This window comes from Zootoca vivipara, chromosome 9 (genome assembly GCF_965207765.1).
Source record: "Zootoca vivipara chromosome 9, rZooViv2.hap1.1, whole genome shotgun sequence".
NCBI lineage: Eukaryota > Metazoa > Chordata > Lepidosauria > Squamata > Lacertidae > Zootoca > Zootoca vivipara.
Genome location: NC_142592.1, coordinates 68,750,759 through 68,768,178, shown reverse-complemented (window position 1 = coordinate 68,768,178; position 17,420 = coordinate 68,750,759). Strand labels below are relative to the sequence as shown.

Here is a 17,420-nt window from a genome sequence, read left to right as displayed (position 1 = left end):
CGGAGTCCAGCTACATCTAAGAGGCCAGAGCATCCCTGGAAATGGGGGGTGTTCATGTCAGGCTGGGGGGGGGGTGAGTGTCAAAAGGCCAGGTAAGGGTGGGAAAAGAGGAGGGTGGTTGAAGGCAGTCCAGTAACAGAGAGGAGAAAAGCAGAAGGAAAATGCAGGGGTGGGGGTTGTGAGCATCTAGAGACAGCGGAAGCCCTTTTTCTGAGGAAGGAAGGCCAGATATTTGGGGGGGGGGTCTCTCTGAGCAGTCAGGAGAGATAAAGGGAAGTCCTTCTTCATGCAATGCACCTATGGAACTCACAGCCACAGGAAGCAGCAAAAGCCACCAACCTGGATGGCTTTCAAAGAGGATTAGGTGAGTTTGTGGAGGATAAGATTATCTCCCGCGTGGACTACTGCAATACGCTCTATGTGGGGCTACCTTTGAAGGTGACCCAGAAACTGCAACTAATCCAGAATGCAACAGCTAGACTAGTGACTGGGAGCGGCCGCCAAGACCACATAACACCGGTCTTGAAAGATCTACATTGGCTCCCAGTACGTTTCTGGGCACAATTTAAAGTGTTGGTGCTGACCTTTAAAATCCTAAATGGCCTTGGTCCTGTATACCTGAAGGAGCGTCTCCAACTCCATCATTCTGCCCAGACACTGAGGTCCAGCTCCGAGGGCCTTCTGGCGGTTCCCTCCCTGCGAGTAGTGAGGTTGCAAAGAACCAGGCAGAGGGCCTTCTTGGTAGTGGCACCCGCCCTGTGGAACACCCTCCCACTAGATGTCAAAGAGAAAAACAACTACCTGACTTTTAGAAGACATCTGAAGGTAGCCCTGTTCAGGGAAGTTTTTAATGTTTGATGTATTTTTCGTGTTTTTAATATCCTGTTGGGAGCCGCCCAGAGTGGCTGGGGAAACCCAGCCAGATGGGTGGGGCATAAATAATAAATTGTTGTTGTTTGTTGGAAAAAATGCACGGAGAGTTATATAATGTTATACATAGCTGCCAAGTCTCCCGTTTTCCCCAGGAAATCCCCGTTTTTCCAGCTGTTCCTAGCTGAAAAAACTGATTTTTTTGTTCCCCCCCCCCAGTTTATTCTGGCGCGGTGGCCATTTTGGAACTGGGCAAAGCAGCATCAAAAGTCACTTCTGAGCATGCTCCGCCCAGTTCCAAAATGGTGGCAGTGCTACTTCCGGTCTGCTATTTCCGCCCGGTCCCTTATTTCTCTGACAGCAACTTGGCAGGTATGATGTTATATTGAATAACGTTTTTTACAGATCCATGTAGATCCAGCGCAGATCAGACCCCTTGTTCCATCTCACCCAGTGCTGTCCAAACTGACTGGGATTGTGTAGGCGTGTCTCTCCGTGATTTCACACTGGGGGACATTCCCAGCCCTGCTTAGGAGATGAGCATCAAACACCTTAGCTGGAAGTTTCCCATCGATGGCTCCAGACAAGGTGTTTCTCCTGCGGTGCCCGCTCTTTGGAGCTTGCTCACCCACAAGCACATCAGCGCGCACCCTTCCCGCTTACCACATTGGGGTGCTTCTCCATGGCCAGAGCCGCCCTCTCCATGTTCTGCTGGCGCCGCTGCCTCTTCTTCATGGCCCGCAGGATGAGGAAGAGGATGATGGCCGTCACCAAGAGCAACGCCCCCAGGCCGCCTGCCAGGATCCCAGCGTCCATCGTCCCCTGGTGCCCGGCTTCGAGAGGATCCATGGGGACTGCTCAGGAAGCAGAGAGGGTGCCGGATATGGGGGGGAGAGAGAGAGAGAGAGAGGAAAAGAGCATTGGGTCTCACTCTGAGTTGCAATAAGTGGAGCAGAGAGAGCTCAGGACTGCAGGGGCCCTGCATAGCGGCGTAGCTAGCCGCCATAGCTGCCAAGTCTCCCGTATTCCCCGGGAAACCCCCGTTTTTCCAGCTGTCCCCAGCCGAAAAAACGGATTTTTTTGTTTCCCCCCGGTTTATTCTGGCGCGGCGGCCATTTTGGAACTGGGCGGAGCATGCTCAGAAGCGACTTTTGATGCTGCTTTGCCCAGTTCCAAAATGGCTGCAGCGTGACTTCTGGTGCGGGGGCCATTTTGGAACAGGGCAGAGCAGCATCAAAAGTAGCTTCTGATAATGCTCCGCCCAGTTCCAAAATGGCGGCAGCGCTACTTCCGGTCTGCTACTTCCGGTCCAGTCCCTTATTTCTCAGGCCGGAACTTGGCAGCTATGCTAGCCGCTTGGGTGCTGGGTGCGGCGCACACATCCTTCGGCCGGGTGCGGGGTGAGCCACCCATGGAGGCGGGGCACGCTGTGTGGTCTCTCCGCCTCCTCCCCCTCAGCTGAGGGAGAGACAGAGGAGAGGCGCAAGCCCCACACTGCCGTTTCAGGCAGCGCGGAGCGACCAAGCCACCACATCACTCGCAGGAGAGATGCATGGCTCAGGCACGCTGCAGGTCCCGCGGCAAGTGCCGGCCCCCGCGGTGTGGCACCCAGTTTGTTGACTCAGGGCCGTCTCTAGGCTTCATGATTCTGCTTCATGGGCTGGTGTCTCCTCCTCTTCTTGCCCACGAAGCAGAATCAGCGAGACTCCTGCCTAGAGTGGCACCATGCGCCTGCTGCCGCTCTAGGCAGGAGTTTCGCTGATTCTGCTTCATGGGTAAGAAGAGGAGGAGAGGAAGCTCAATGGCCATGCGCTACTGCCGCCGTGGGGGGGGGGGAGCGCCGGAGGATTTTTGCACCACAGCGCTGGATACCCTTAAGGTGTTACTGTGTGGACTGAACTAAAAAGTTTCACGAGCCCAATTTTTCATTTTTTAAAACTCATGTTTTTGTCATTTTGTCACCCCCTCTTAGTGATGACACCCGGGGCGGACCACCCCCCCACACACCCTTCCTCCACCACTGGCCCTGCGTCGATCAGATTCCTCTCTAACAACAATATTTACAAAGCGCTGATTGTTCAAAGGGCCTTCTTGATGTGTGGTTGGTGATCCTCACAACAATCCTTTTTTTAAAAAAAATATTTATTTATTTGGTTTTTCAAATAAGAATTTCACAATCACATATCCAACACACAACATGAAAACAAGATTCCAGAGAATCTCCTGGACTTCCCTCCTCCGCTTTGTGGGTCCTATTATTAATCATTTCCTCCTGCATCTTTTATAACAATCCAAATCTTTTACATCTCCATCGTATCCAAAATTCACCATTGAAGTGTTATGCCAACCCTACTAACGATTCTAACTGTTTACAATGGTTTTAAAGAAAAATTATAATTGTCCCTCATTCCTTATTAAAATTCTGGCCTTCCCGATTTCAGATTATTTCGGTCATTTTTGCCATATTGGCATAGATCCTTACCACAATCCCGTAAGGTAGGCAAGTTTTTAGCCATCGGCTTTATGGCAGTGAAACGCTGGACTCGCCCGAGCAAGTTTAGCGATTTTGTGGAATTAATTAAACCAAGGAGTTTCGACTGGGTTTGGAATAAAGGTGTGATTCATTTTGAATTGTATTGTTCTCATCCCTCAATGTGTCGTGCAAATGGCTATTTTGAATAGTGCTTCTTTGTAGAGTAGGGGGCACTGGTGATGAGTTTGGAAAACCAACGGGGCCATGCCCCCCCCCAAGTTTGGGGACCCCAGGCTTATATAATACAGTGGTACCTCGGTTTTCGGATGTCTCCGTTGCTGAACATTTAGGTTTTCAAAAGCCAAAAACCTGGAAGTGAATGCTTCTGTTTTCAAACGCGCCTTGAAAGTCAAATTGCTTCCGTGGCGTGTATCTGTTGTTTTTTTCACAATTTTCTCTACAGAATTGGCAGGTCGCCCTTTGCGCCTCGGTTTTTGGAAGTCGAACGGTCTTCTGGAATGGATTGCGTTTGAAAACCGAGGTACCACTGTAGCACAGGCATAGGCAAACTCGCCCCCCCCGATGTTTTGGGACTACAACTCCCATCATCCCTGACCACTGGTCCTGTTAGCTAGGGAAGATGGGAGTTGTAGTCCCAAAACATCTGGAGGGCCGAGTTTGCCTATGCCTGACTGTAACTGAATAAGGGCCTATTGCTACACACCGCCAGCCTTCAGCAACGCATTGCACGTATGTCCTTTCGTGGGTAGCTGAGAGGCCATGTGCAGAAAGGGAGCCTGCCCACCCGGTCGCCCACCCGCCCAATTGCCTGCCCTAGCATACCTGCCTGGCCAGGACTCAGCACCTCCACGTTGACCGTGGCGTTGGCGGTCTCACCCGACTCCTCGTCTCGCGCAAGGATCTAAAGGAGGAACGAGAGCTGAGCATCGCTAGAAGCACACAGGTGAGTGCCAAGAGAATTTGGGAAGAAACCGTCTCCCTCGGAAGGTGGAGGACTCTCCTTCCCGGGGAGTTTTTGAGCAGAGGGCCGAGCGCCGCCTGCCAGGGATTCCCACGCTCCTGGCTCTGGCGCCACCTGCTGTTGGGCTCCCTGCCTTCCGCCCAACCAGACCCACCAGGAGCCAGCTTCCCCCTGTCCCTGTACAGTGCAGGAGAGCGACCCTGGCCAGCCGCTGGGGGGGGGGGAAGGAGGGCTCGGCTCGAACCTGCAAGGCGTATCGCTGTTGAGCGCTCAGGTGGTTGGCGCGGGCGATGAGGAGTCCGCCAGGGGTGACCTGGAAGAGCTGAGTGTGGTTGGACTGGCGCCTGAGGCTGTACCGCACTGCAGGGTTGAAGCCCTGGGGAGAAAGGACCCACGTGAGGGGAGGAAGCAGCCTCCGGGGCAAAGGCAACGGGAAAGGGGTGTGTCTCGGTGCATAGAGCATCTGCATGCAGAAGGTCCCACCTCCAAACAGGGCTGGGAAGATCCCTTGGCCGAAATCCCAAACAGCCACTGCCGGTCGGGGGGGGGGTCAATTCTGAGCGGGGAGGAGGGAGGGTCTGGATCCCATGTTGCTATGCACCCAGGGAGGTGGGGCTGGCGCTATAGGAGAGCAGGAAGGCCCAGGCTGCTTATAGTGCCTCTCGAAATGGGATGGGGAAATGGGGGCAGAGGAAACGGGGGGGGGAGGCTCCAATTGGGGCTCTGCAGCTTCTGAATACAGCAGCATGTGCAGTAATAGGGGTTTTATACTGGACATCCAGAAGTGGGGGGGGGGAGGCGAGATAGAGGGGGGAGGGAAGAGGGAAGGGAGGGGGGAGAAGTACGGGGGGGGGAGGAAGCACAAGAGAAGTCGCCGGTGGCAACTTGGGTGAGGACAAGTCATTCCTGAAGGAGTATTCAGGAAACACACTGGGCTGTGTTTGGCTAAACCCTACTCAGAGTAGACCCATTGAAACGAAGGAGCCTCAGTCAGCCACATCCAATAACCCCAACAGACTAGGAAAGACCCCACCCCACTGCAGAGTTATTTTCACTCCCTTATTATACAACGGAACCTTGGTTCTCAAACGGCTTAGTTGATGAACAAATTGGCTCCCGAAACCGAAAACCTGGAAGTGAGCGTTCTGGTTTTCGAACGTTTTTCGGAAGCCGAACGTCCGGCGCGGTTTCTTCTTGAGCGCAGGAAGCTCCTGCAGCCAATCGGAAGCCGCGCCTTGGTTTTCGAATGGTTTCGGAAGTCGAACGGCCTTCCGGAACGGATTATGTTCGAGAACCAAGGTACCACTGTATTGAGCAAGCCCCTTGGCCCCTGTGGCTTAGCATTGCCCACACTGGCCGGCAGCATCTCTCCAGGGTTTCAAGATGGGCGTGATTCCTTTGCCACTGGGGCTGGGGGCCGGGGACCTCCTGCATGCCTTCCGGTTGACATCCCCGCATTGGAGGGGGTTGAACTGGATGACCCTCGGGGTCCCTTCCAACTCTGCGACTAGGATTCCTCGCCACAACCGCCCTTTCTGGGCTGCCCCACCCAAACCGCACCCAGGCGACTCACATCATGGAAGTCCAGGTCGGTGGCCAGGACAAAGAGCACCCTCCTGCTGTACGTCAGGACCAGAGAGGCCGTGCTCTCGCCTTCGTGGACGAAGGCCTGGAGCTGCGGCTTCTCAAAGTGCAGCGCATGGCTGTTGGCTGCCAGGATTCGCACGCGGACCTCGGTCACGGCGTATTTCTTGGCGTCGTTCACCTGAGAGGCCTTGGGGGGGGGAAGCAGGCGGGAGGGAGAGAGAGAAGGCAGTTTGCAGAAGAAATGCGACCGGCGAGCAGCAGAATTCAGTTGCAGGGCAGGGCTGAATCCAGCCGCAGTTCCTGGCTTTGGCTTTGCACGGTGGGATTAAAAGACCCTCCGTTAATTCTTTCCTTTTACGTTTGACTGTTTTTAAATGAATCAATTAATGGGCAAGCTTTTTCGGGGGGGGGCATGCGCAGAGGGAGTGGGTGCATGCCGTTCTTTCTGATCCTCAGCGGTGCAAAATCCATGGGGGGAGCAGGAAGGCAGGAGAGCTGGAGGCAGAAATAAAGCAAAGAGCACCTGCACTTTGGAACTCCCTGCCCATTGACGCCACGCAAGACTGGAGCCTTCGCCATATAGGGAAGTTTTTAATGTTTGCTGTTTTACTGTGGTTTTATAATTTGTTGGAAGCCAGCCAGAGGACTGGGGCAACCCAGTCAGATGGGCGGAGTATATTATTATTATTATTATTATTATTATTATTATTATTATTATTATTATTATTACCGTATTGGCTATAAGCCACACTTTTTCCAGTTTCCAGCCATGAATAGTTAAAGTGCGGCTTATATTCACGAACTTATGCCGCCAGGAAAATCAGCGCGGCTTTGCCCCCCCCCCCCCGGGATCACCCGAGTATTGTCTTTTTTTGTCCCCCCCTTCAATTTTACAGGTGTGCCTTATTTGCAGGTGTGGCTTATATTCGGGCCAATACGGTATTATTCTTATTTTCTTTGTTTAAGCAAGCCCACCTAGGCATGTAACCAGATCTGGCATGTATTATTGCAACACGCAGTTTAATTCTTATTATGTATATTTCTATTTTTAGCGCTCGTTTTGAAAAAAAAAATCTGGCTAATTGGTTTCTAACATCTCATTTTAACAGGAACTGGGATGTATATTTTAGGCTTAGATGCTTTGGTGATGATCGATCGATCGGTTAAATTGATTCATCGCTTTTTCTTCCCAAGGGCAACTCAAAGCAATTAGGAACCAAAAATTAAGCAGTGTTAAAAAAAATACCTGTGACATAAAAATAAAGAAAATAAATTACACCGGGATTGGGGGCTGAGTTGAGAACTGCAATTTCCCCCTCCTGCCCCGGATGCGAAGAAGCCAGGGGGACACATGACCTCTGCTCTCTCAGCTGCAGGGGCCTACCATGACACTGAGGCTGTAGACCGGAGTGCGAATCCTGCTCTCCACAGGCCGCAGCATGGTGATGGCACCCGTGACATTGTCCATGTGGAAGTAGCCATGGTCTGTCCCTAGGAAAGAAGGGGAGACAGGGTTACGATAGGGACCATTGAATCATAAGATAGTAGAGTTCGGAGCGACCCCCTAAGGTCATGTCGTCTGTCACAGATGGGTGTTGGCTACTCCCGAGTAAGCACTCCACACATCCTCTGGATTTTCAGAGTTTTATTGTGCATGCTATATACAGTGGTGAGATGTCTCAAATCATGTCTGCTCTGCATGGGGCAGAAGCCCACAATGGCGTCTCGTGGGCTCTGACCCCCCTTTTAAGACTGGGCATCCAAACGCCCCTCCTCCTTGCTCTATGGGTCCTCCGTGGTCCCAAAACAGGCTCCTGAGGTGCCGTTCTACTTACTCCCTCCTTTTCAGTCCCTGCTGAAGCTAGCTCCACCCCTGCTTCCCTTCTCGCAGCCTGGAGCTGAGCCTTCAGGACTCTGCAGAGCCCTGGACCATTCTTAACCCTTCCTGTTCCTGGTTTTCCCTCCCAGACTTGCTGCTGCTCTCCCATCTGATGGAAGTAAGCAGAGTGGGCTGCTCTCTGCAAGCCCTCTCTCTTACATCGTTGAACCCCGTGCAATGCCGGAATCTCAACTGAAGTATCTATGGCAGAGGGCCACCTGATCTCTGTTGCATCAGGGGGAGAAATTGGTTTTTCTTTGCCGTTTTGATCAGAAACTACCTAGTTTGAAGCCAGAGGCTTTGCTATTAGGAATCTTAGGTGCAGACATACCAAAGGAGCAGAAACGATTACAGTGGTACAGTGGTACCTCGACTTACGAACGACTCGACAACCGAATTTTTCGACTTACGAATGGGGCAAATGACTGCGCGCTTACAAATTTCTCGACATCCGAACGGAAACCGCGGCAGGTTTTTTCGACTTACGAATTTTCAGATGGGGTTGCTTCGACTTACAAGTTTTTCCATTTCCAACGCATTCCTATGGGAAATCATGTTTCCAATGGCGCTTTTCGACTTACGAATTTTTCAACCTACGAAGGTGCCTTCGGAACGGATTAAATTCGTAAGTCGAGGCACCACTGTACCTGGATTCTCAAACTTCATCCGTTCCGGAAGCCCGTTCCAAAACCAAAGCGTTTCAAAACTGAGGCATGCTTTCCCATAGAAAGTAATGCAAAACAGATTAATCCGTTCCAGACGTCTAAAAACAACCCCTCAAACAGCAATTTAACATGAATTTTACTATCTAACGAGACCATTGATCCATAAAAGCAATAAACAATGTACTGCAGTCACACAATCAATCCATCAGTAGCTGATCTGGGTTCCACACAGGCACAAAAACAAAACATAAAAAAGGGCCACAAAGACGCGAAATAAATAGCAAAAACAGGCAGACCTCAGCGTAACACTCAAAACAGAAGTGGGCACTCAAAACGGAGCATGTTCGGCTTCCGAAAAAGTTCGCAAACCGGAACACTTACTTCCGGGTTTGCAGTGTTTGGGTTTCAAGTTGTTTGAGTTCCAAGGTGTTTGAGAACCAACACTACTGGCCCAGAGATGGAAAGAAGATAAAGTCCCGACCAGAGATGAATGGCTGATGAAGATGATGGACTCTGCCGAAATGGCGAAATTGACCGGGAAAACCAGGAAGAGAAGAACTTTAAGAAGGAATGGGAGAAATTTACAATGTATTTAAGAGAACACTGTAAAAAAACTAAAAACTTTGGCAGGATTTGAGTAATGCTTGTAATATACTAAAAATATGTACTTAAAATGGACTATTTTAAAACTATATATATATATACAGAAAATAAGAGAAGCAGTTGGGAAAAGATTGATAATGGAAACCATGGAAGGGCGAAGGCGAGTGGAAGAATTCAGGGAATCCTAAATGATGATGCTGATGTTTAATGTTTGGATTTTAATTTGCAGTGTAAAACTTAATTTAAAAGATTTGACCAAAAAAAGGAGAGCAACTACCTAGTTTGCACTTCAGAAACTGCTAATCCGAGCTGAAACGCGGGTCCCCTTTGAAATTTGTGCATCTCTGAATCTTGCGGAGAGAGGCAGGAATCTGCCCCCCCCAAGAGTTCTCTCCCCACCCCCACCCACTAGGTTCACCTGCCACATAATCCCAGCCCAGCTTAAACTCTTTAATAACCCTCCCAATTGCATCGGGGAGGAGGGATTCAAATCCCCCCCCCCGGCCACCTCCAACCTCCAGCACCTGCTTCCAGCACCTTCCATCCAATTTGCTCCCTGAACAGCCATTGGACCAGGCAATTGGATTGCTCAGCCGTCACTCTGCAGGTGACACAGTTTTGCAGAATCTGACTCTGTGTTGCAGCCGGAGCATAGCTGCCAAGTTATCCCCTTTTTTAAGGGATTTTCCCTTATGCTGAATAGGCTTCCTCGCGAGAAAAGGGAAAACTTGGCAGCTATGAGCCGGAGCGGGTGAGCCAGCCATTTATTGCTATTCCTCCCCCCCCCCAAAGTCCCAGGGCGGGTCATAGCAATTAAAGTGCATTAAAATTAAAACAGTTCAAAACATCTCAAAAATCATTTTTTAAAAAAGTAGGCCGTAAACATCTATAAATTTACCCGATCTTACTCTCAGTTCCTCACATTTCTGCACTCATTTCTGAATTCTGAGATTCTGCAGGAATCTCAGCTAAAGCATCCATGGCAGGGTCAGCAAACTTTTTCAGCAGGGGGCCGGTCCACTGTCTCTCAGACCTTGTGGGGGGCCGGACTATACTTTTTTTGGGGGGGGGGGAGAATGAACAAATTCCTATGCCCCACAAATAAGCCAGAGATGCATTTTAAATAACAGCACACATTCTACTCATGTAAAAACACACTGATTCCCGGGCCATACGTGAGCCGTATTTAGAAGTCAATTGGGCAGGATCCGGCCCCTGGGCCTTAGCTTGCCTACCCATGATCCATGGCATGTGGCAATTCATCCTGTCCTTGCAGGTCCGGATTTCGGCTTGATGAGGCCCTAAACTACTGAAAGTCCTGGGGCCTTTTCTATGTCCAGCTGTCCATTGTCAACATCCAATTGTCGCTGTTTGTTGTGTTGAATATATCCTATATGGTCACTGATGGACCTAATAGGTATCTCAAGCCATTTGCACATAAAAAATAGGAGCCCACACAACACAAAAACACTGTTGCTGTATGTAGGTTTTATTTTATTTGTTTTTTATCTTATATTTTGGAAATGTACATCCAGTGGTTTTTTTCCTTTTAATTTTTTGGGGGGCCCCTAAGCTATAGCTTGATTAGCTTATACGTAAATCCGGCACTGGGTCCTTGCAATGCCCCACCAGATGCTTATTCTGGGAAGCCCTGCATGCAGGATTTGAGCCCGACAGCCCTTTCCCCTCTGCATTCCTGCAACTGGGATTCAGAAGCCTTGCTGTCTCCAACCACAGAGGAAGGGAATGGCCTCCGTCATGACTATAAAGCCATTGCTAGCCCTCTCCTCTCCATGGAAGTGAGAGCTGGACCATAAAGAAGGCTGATCGCCAAAGAATTGATGCTTTTGAATTCTGGTGCTGGAGGAGACTCTTGAGAGTCCCATGGACTGCAAGAAGATCAAACCTATCCATTCTGAGGGAAATCAGCTCACTGGAAGCACAGATCCTGAAGCTGAGGCTCCAAGACTTTGGCCACCTCATGAGAAGAGAAGACTCCCTGGAAAAGACCCTGATGTTGGGAAAGATGGAGGGCACAGGGAGAAGGGGACGGCAGAGGACGAGATGGTTGAACAGTCTTCTCGAAGCTACGAACATGAGTCTGACCAAACTGCAGGAGGCAGTGCAAGACAGGAGTGCCTGGCGTGCTCTGGTCCATGGGGTCACAAAGAGTCGGACACGACTAAACAACAACTCCTTCTCCATGAATTTGTCTAATCCTGGCCATCCCTGCCTCCTGTGGGAGGGAGTTCCACAGATGAACTCTCTACTCCAGCTATGCCCAGACTGCGGCCCTCCAGATGTTTTGGCCTACAACTCCCATGATCCCTAGGTAACAGGACCAATGGTCGGGGAAGATGGGAATTGTAGTCCAAAACATCTGGAGGGCCGAAGTTTGGGGATGCCTGCTCTACTCTGTGCGAAGAAGGGCTTTCTTTTATCATGAAAAATCATCTCCTTTATATATATCAACCCCCGTTACACACATGTATGCAATTTTGCAAAATAAAAATATTAATAGCAATAACCCCCAGCCGTATGCCTACTATATGGAAGTTAACCATGGGACAACAAAAATGGATTTTAGGCACTCTAATGGTAGCTGATATTGATGAACTGTATCTCCTTCAATCAGTGGACTGATTATAGGATAACACTACGAACGGACAGATTATGGATGTGGACTCTGCTTGGATAAATACGACAATATTTGGAACAAATTTATGCAAAACGTAGGAGGCTATTAATATTTACATTAGTATTAGGATAAGAATATCAAATTTCTAAAAGAATGTATGGGTTAGGCTATTTTTGTACATATTCATATAATGTTTTCCCCCTTTACACAGTTGTGTGTGTTTTTTTATTTTTGTATCACTTTATTGCTTTATAATTGATTTTTTTCAATAAAAAAGCAATTTAATAAAAAAAAATCATGAAAGTCCATCTCCTATATATCTACTTCTGATAAACACAAGTATGCAATTTTGCACACCCACCCACCCCAAAAAATCCCCAATGTTATGCACCTTTGTGTGTTATTTTCACTAATATATGCACTTCAGAGGAGTTTTACTTCACTGGCAGATATCCTGGAAATAATCTTTGGCACGTGACCCCAACATCCAGGTAATCTAAGCAGCGCCGAGAGGCACCTGCCATTCCTTCCTCGATTTGCTGGAGGGAGCAGATTCAGCAGTGTGCTTTAGCTGAGCAAACCCTGGTTTTGCCATTTCTTTCTTAAAAATTATACGCTGCTGGGCTGGGAAAGCCAGAAACCTCTAAGCGGCTCACAAAAGATAAAACAGCAAAATAGAGAAAAATTCACAACCACGCTCGTGAAAGATTAAAAGGCTGAAACAAGATGAAATTCACCTCGACTTTCTAAGGCAGGCCTGTCTATAGAAGAATGGTCACAGCGAAGGCGCCTGCTCAATCTCAATCGGCGGGGAGTTCCAAAGGGGAGGCAGCACAAAACAACCGAGTTTTTATCAACGGATAGCGGGAATTGGACGGCCCCTGTGGCTGTGCCAGTTTTGCCAAGTGAAGCGGTTGAGGGGGTGAAGGGGGGGTCAGGCAATCTCGTCGCCCCAATTTGTTACAGGCTTTGTATTTTAACCGCAACACCTTTGACTTGGCTGGAAGCTCGACTGGCTCCCCTCCTCGTCCTTCTGCCGGCAGATGAAGATTTTTCTTGTTCCAACAGACTTTAGGGAACCGACTGCTTTAAGCTAAAGGGCTTTTTACTACCTTGTCCAGATATACAGCGGTACCTCGGTTTTCAAACGTAATCCGTCTCGGAAGACCGTTTGAGTTCCGAAACGTTCAAAAACCGAGGCACAAAGGGCGGTCTGCAAATTTAAAAGAGAAAACAGAGAAAAATAACATACGCACTCAGAGGAAGCCATTCGACTTCCGAGGTGTGTTCAAAAATGGAAGCATTTACTTCCAGGTTTACGGCATTTGAAAACCGAAACGGGCATCAACGGAGACGTTTGAAAACCGCGGTACCACTCTGTGTGTGTGTGTGTGTGTGTGTGTGTGTGTGAGAGAGAGAGAGAGAGAGAGAGAATACACACACACACACACACACACACACACACACAGACAAAATTTTAATACAGTGGTATCTCGGTTTAAGTACACAATTGGTTCCGGAAGTCTGTACTTAACCTGAAGCGAACTTTCCCATTGAAAGTAATAGAAAGTGGATTAATCCGTTCCAGACGATGAAAAACACCCCCTAAAACAGCAATTTAACACGAATTTTATTGTCTAATGAGACCATTGATCCATAAAATTAAGGCAATAATCAATGTACAGTGGTACCTCAGGTTAAGTACTTAATTGGTTCTGGAAGTCCGTACTTAACCTGAAGCGAACTTTCCCAATGAAAGTAATGGAAAGGGGATTAATCCGTTCCAGACGGGTTCGTGGAGTACTTAAACTGAAAGTACTCAAACCAAGGCATACTTAAACCGAGGTATGACTGTACTACCAGTGTTTCGTTGCCTTTTTAATGATTGGTTTTTTTCTATGTTTTTAGCCATTCTTGTTTTTATCCATAAGCCGCCTTGAGTCCTATCAGGGCATAAAAGGTAAAGGGGCCCCTGACCATCAGGTCCAGTCGTGTCCGACTCTGGGGTTGCGGCGCTCATCTCACTCTATAGGCCAAGGGAGCCGGCGTTTGTCCGCAGACAGCTTCCGGGTCATGTGGCCAGCATGACAAAGCTGCTTCTGGCGAACCAGAGCAGCGCACGGAAACGCCGTTTACCTTCCCGCTGTAGCGGTACCTATTTATCTACTTGCACTTTGATGTGCTTTCGAACTGCTAGGTTGGCAGGAGCTAGGACCGAGCAATGGGAGCTCACCCCATTGCAGGGATTCGAACTGCCGACCTTCTGATCAGCGAGCCCTAGACTCTCTGGTTTAACCCACAGCACCACCTGGGTCCCTGGCCACCTGGTTTTTAGCCATTCTTGGTTTTATCCGTAAGCCGCCTTGAGTCCCGTCAGGGCATAAACAAACAAAAACAAATGCAACAACTTAGTTAGGAAGTTGGGAATTGTAGTCCAAAACATCTGGAGGGCCGAAGTTTGGGGATGCCTGGTCAAAGGCCTGGAAATGATGCCTTATGAGGAACGGCTTAGGGAGCTGGGTATGTTTAGCCTGGAGAAGAGAAGGTTAAGGGGTGATATGATAGCCATGTTCAAATATATGAAAGGATGTCCTATAGAGGAGGGTGAAAGGTTGTTTTCTGCTGCTCCAGAGAAGCGGACATGGAGCAATGGATTCAAGCTACAAGAAAGAAGATTCCACCTATACATTAGGAAGAACTTCCTGACAGTAAGAGCTGTTCGGCAGTGGAATTTGCTACCAAGGAGTGTGGTGGGGACTCCTTCTTTGGAGGTCTTTAAGCAGAGGCTTGACAGGCATATGTCAAGAATGCTTTGATGGTGTTTCCTGCTTGGAAGGGGGTTGGACTGGATGGCCCTTGTGGTCTCTTCCAACTCTATGATCTTTTTTGTTAAGGCAACCAGTTCAGACCTCTAAGCACAGGCCTTGCATGTTGAAGAGGCTCGCCGTGTCACCTGTCCTGGCTGCTTTGGCTGAGATTCCTGCATTGCACAGGGTTGGACTAGATGGCCTTCGGGGACCCTTCCAACTCTAAGATGCCCTGATTCTAGAACCTGCTGGGCCATGGGAAGAACAAAAGCATGCTGGGCTCGATCACCCCTCTTAGACCTTATCCAGGAGCCAGCCGGGGACCGCCCAGTACCTGAGAGAATAGAATAGGTGATGGCAGCCTTCAGGTCGCGGTCTCCGTCCTCGGCGTGGATGGGACCAGGCAGGAACTGGAGGGGTCCTGTCTGCAAAAGATAAACAACCTTCAGGGAAAGCAGGCAGAGAAACGTGAAGCGGCAGGGGAGCGAGTGCGAGTTTCTGCCCTGCACGTCACATTTTTAACGCCAGGTGCCCCTCCTCACCTTGACCTCCCCTTCCGTGATGTTGGTGGTGTAGACAGGGCTGATGCAGACGCCGACCCCGTCGTGCGACAGGAAGTTGCACGGCAGGAACTGGGGATACTGGTCATCCCCGTCCATCACGTTGACCTGGATCCTGGCTGAGGAATTGTACCTCTCCTTTGTGTTCATTTCCTGGGGCAGAGAAAGCTCAGGTTAAACGCCCCAGTGTAAGAACATAAGAAGAGTGCTTCTGGATCAGGCCAGTGGCCCATCGAGTCCAGCATCCTGTACTGTCCGGATGCCTGATGATCGTCTTCCAAAGCTCTATTCCGAACATAAACATGGAAAGCGTCATGCTGGTGGTCAACAAAAGAGGTTCAAAGACTGTCTCAAGGCAGTCCAGTTGGAGAGCAGCCTTTACCAAAGGTGTCATGGGCTTTGAAGACACTCGAACTCAGGACGCAAGGGAGAAACGTGCTAAGAGGAAGGCACGCTTGACAAATCCACACCGTGATTAACTCCTGCCCAGAAACCAATGTCCCCACTAGAAGGACGTGTGGATCCAGAATTGGCCTCCACAGTCACTTACGGACCCATTGTTAAAACTGTGTTTATGGAAGACAATCTTACTTGGCAAAGTGATGAAGAAGAAGAAGAAGAAGAAGAAGAAGAAGAAGAAGAAGAAGAAGAAGAAGAAGAAGAAGAAGAAGAAAGAAGACTCACAGAGGCCAACCAGATGCCTCAACAGGAAACCTTCCAGCAGGATCTGAACACAAGACCCCTCTTCCCCTCCTGTGGCTTCCAGAAACTGGTGGAGGATAGAGCAGAGCTATTGTGGTTCGTAGTCATGGATGGCCCTCTCCTCCTCCATGAATTTATCTAACCCTCTTTTAAAGCAATCTAGGTTGGTGGCCATCCCTGCCTCCTGTGGGAGGGAGTTCCGCAGGTGAACGCTGCGATTAAAAGGAATTTCTTTTATCGGTCCAGGTGAAAATCCGCCAGCAAGTTCATCTCCTGATATTAACAAAGACGCCATTTTGTAAGGAAATTCCCCCTCATTGTAACGCACAATGTAATTTTCACTAATCCATGCATTTCTACACACACCTCAGATGTAGGGCTGCAAAAGGTTGGGAATTCCCTGAACGTAGCTGGGCTTCGGCCCTCATAAACAGCGGAAATCGCGGAAATGTCTGGGAAAGATCGGATGTATGCCAACCCAGGTTGGAAGTGTAGTTTTTGGCGAATTTCCAGAAAAAAATCTGCCAAAATCCTGTAATTCTGCCCCAAACTTTTGTTTCTGGATTTTCACTTCTTTCATTGGCCTGATCCTGAAGGCTCTTCCCATCCTCTAATTGCAAGGCTGGCTTCCTATCTCCCGGAGATGAAAAGCAGATTTGCAGATTTCTATTTCCCTGGCGCAGCCTTCGTATGGGTCGGTCACTTATGCAGGCGGACACTCCCCTCAGTGGGACAAATTTTGCCCTGAAAAATTAACACCCGCTTTTATGCACAAACACCTCCAGCAGAGAAACATAGCAAAGGGGATTTGAGTCCCAGCGGCCAGGTGAACCAAATACAGGTTCTGCATTTCTCCTTAGGTTCCAGCTCAGGCTCAGAAAAAGAGAGGTTGCATGCGCAGAACCTCGGAGAAGGGCTACAGCTCAGTGTTAGAGCATCTTCAGGTTCGGGGTAGACAAAAATGAATCTCAATAGGGACAAATGTCAGGGTTCTGCCCTTAGGCAGGAAGATGCACAAATATAGGATGGGGGACACCTGCCTCACTAGCAGTGCATGTGAAAAGGATCCTGGGGTCTTGTTGGACCACAAGCTGAACATGAGTCCACAGTGTGATGCAGCAGCAAAAAAGGCCATTGCTATTCTTGGTTGCATCAACAGAAGTCGAGTGTCCAGATCAAGGGAAGTCATAGTCCCCCTCTATTCTGCCTTGGTCAGACCACACCTGGAATACTGTGTCCAGTTCTGGGCACCACAATTAAAGAAGGATGTTGACAAGCTGGAAGGTGTGTGGAGGAGGGCGACCAAGATGATCAAGGGTCTGGAAACCAAGCCTGATGAGGAACGGTTGAAGGATCTGGGTATGTTTAGCCTGGAGAAGAGGAGACTGAGGAGAAGATAGGACAGCCATCTTCAACTACCGTAAGGGCTGTTACGTGGTGGATGGAGCAAGCTTGTTTTCTCCTGTTCTGGAGGGTCAGACTCAAACCCATTACTGTATTATTATTATTATTATTATTATTATTATTATTATTATTATTATTATTATCATCATCATCATCATCATCATCATCATTATTATCTGAAGAAGTGTGCATGCACACGAAAGCTCATACCAATGACAAACTTAGTTGGTCTCTAAGGTGCTACTGGAAG

At 49.1% G+C, this 17,420-nt stretch overlaps 1 protein-coding gene across 1 annotated transcript in view; it reads right to left on the bottom strand.

Annotated features, from left to right (window-relative positions):
* The window catches only part of LOC118091543 (cadherin-related family member 5-like), a 34,841-nt gene that overhangs the window by 4,720 nt on the left and 12,701 nt on the right, over positions 1–17,420 (bottom strand). Inside the window, exons 7-13 of the mRNA XM_088651946.1 lie at positions 15,047–15,217; positions 14,839–14,929; positions 7,297–7,403; positions 5,899–6,099; positions 4,570–4,701; positions 4,187–4,265; positions 1,534–1,724 (exon numbers count right to left, since the gene is read on the bottom strand). Of these exons, the coding sequence (XP_088508072.1) occupies positions 1,534–1,724; positions 4,187–4,265; positions 4,570–4,701; positions 5,899–6,099; positions 7,297–7,403; positions 14,839–14,929; positions 15,047–15,217 (972 nt within the window). The remainder of the gene's footprint in view (positions 1–1,533; positions 1,725–4,186; positions 4,266–4,569; positions 4,702–5,898; positions 6,100–7,296; positions 7,404–14,838; positions 14,930–15,046; positions 15,218–17,420) is intronic.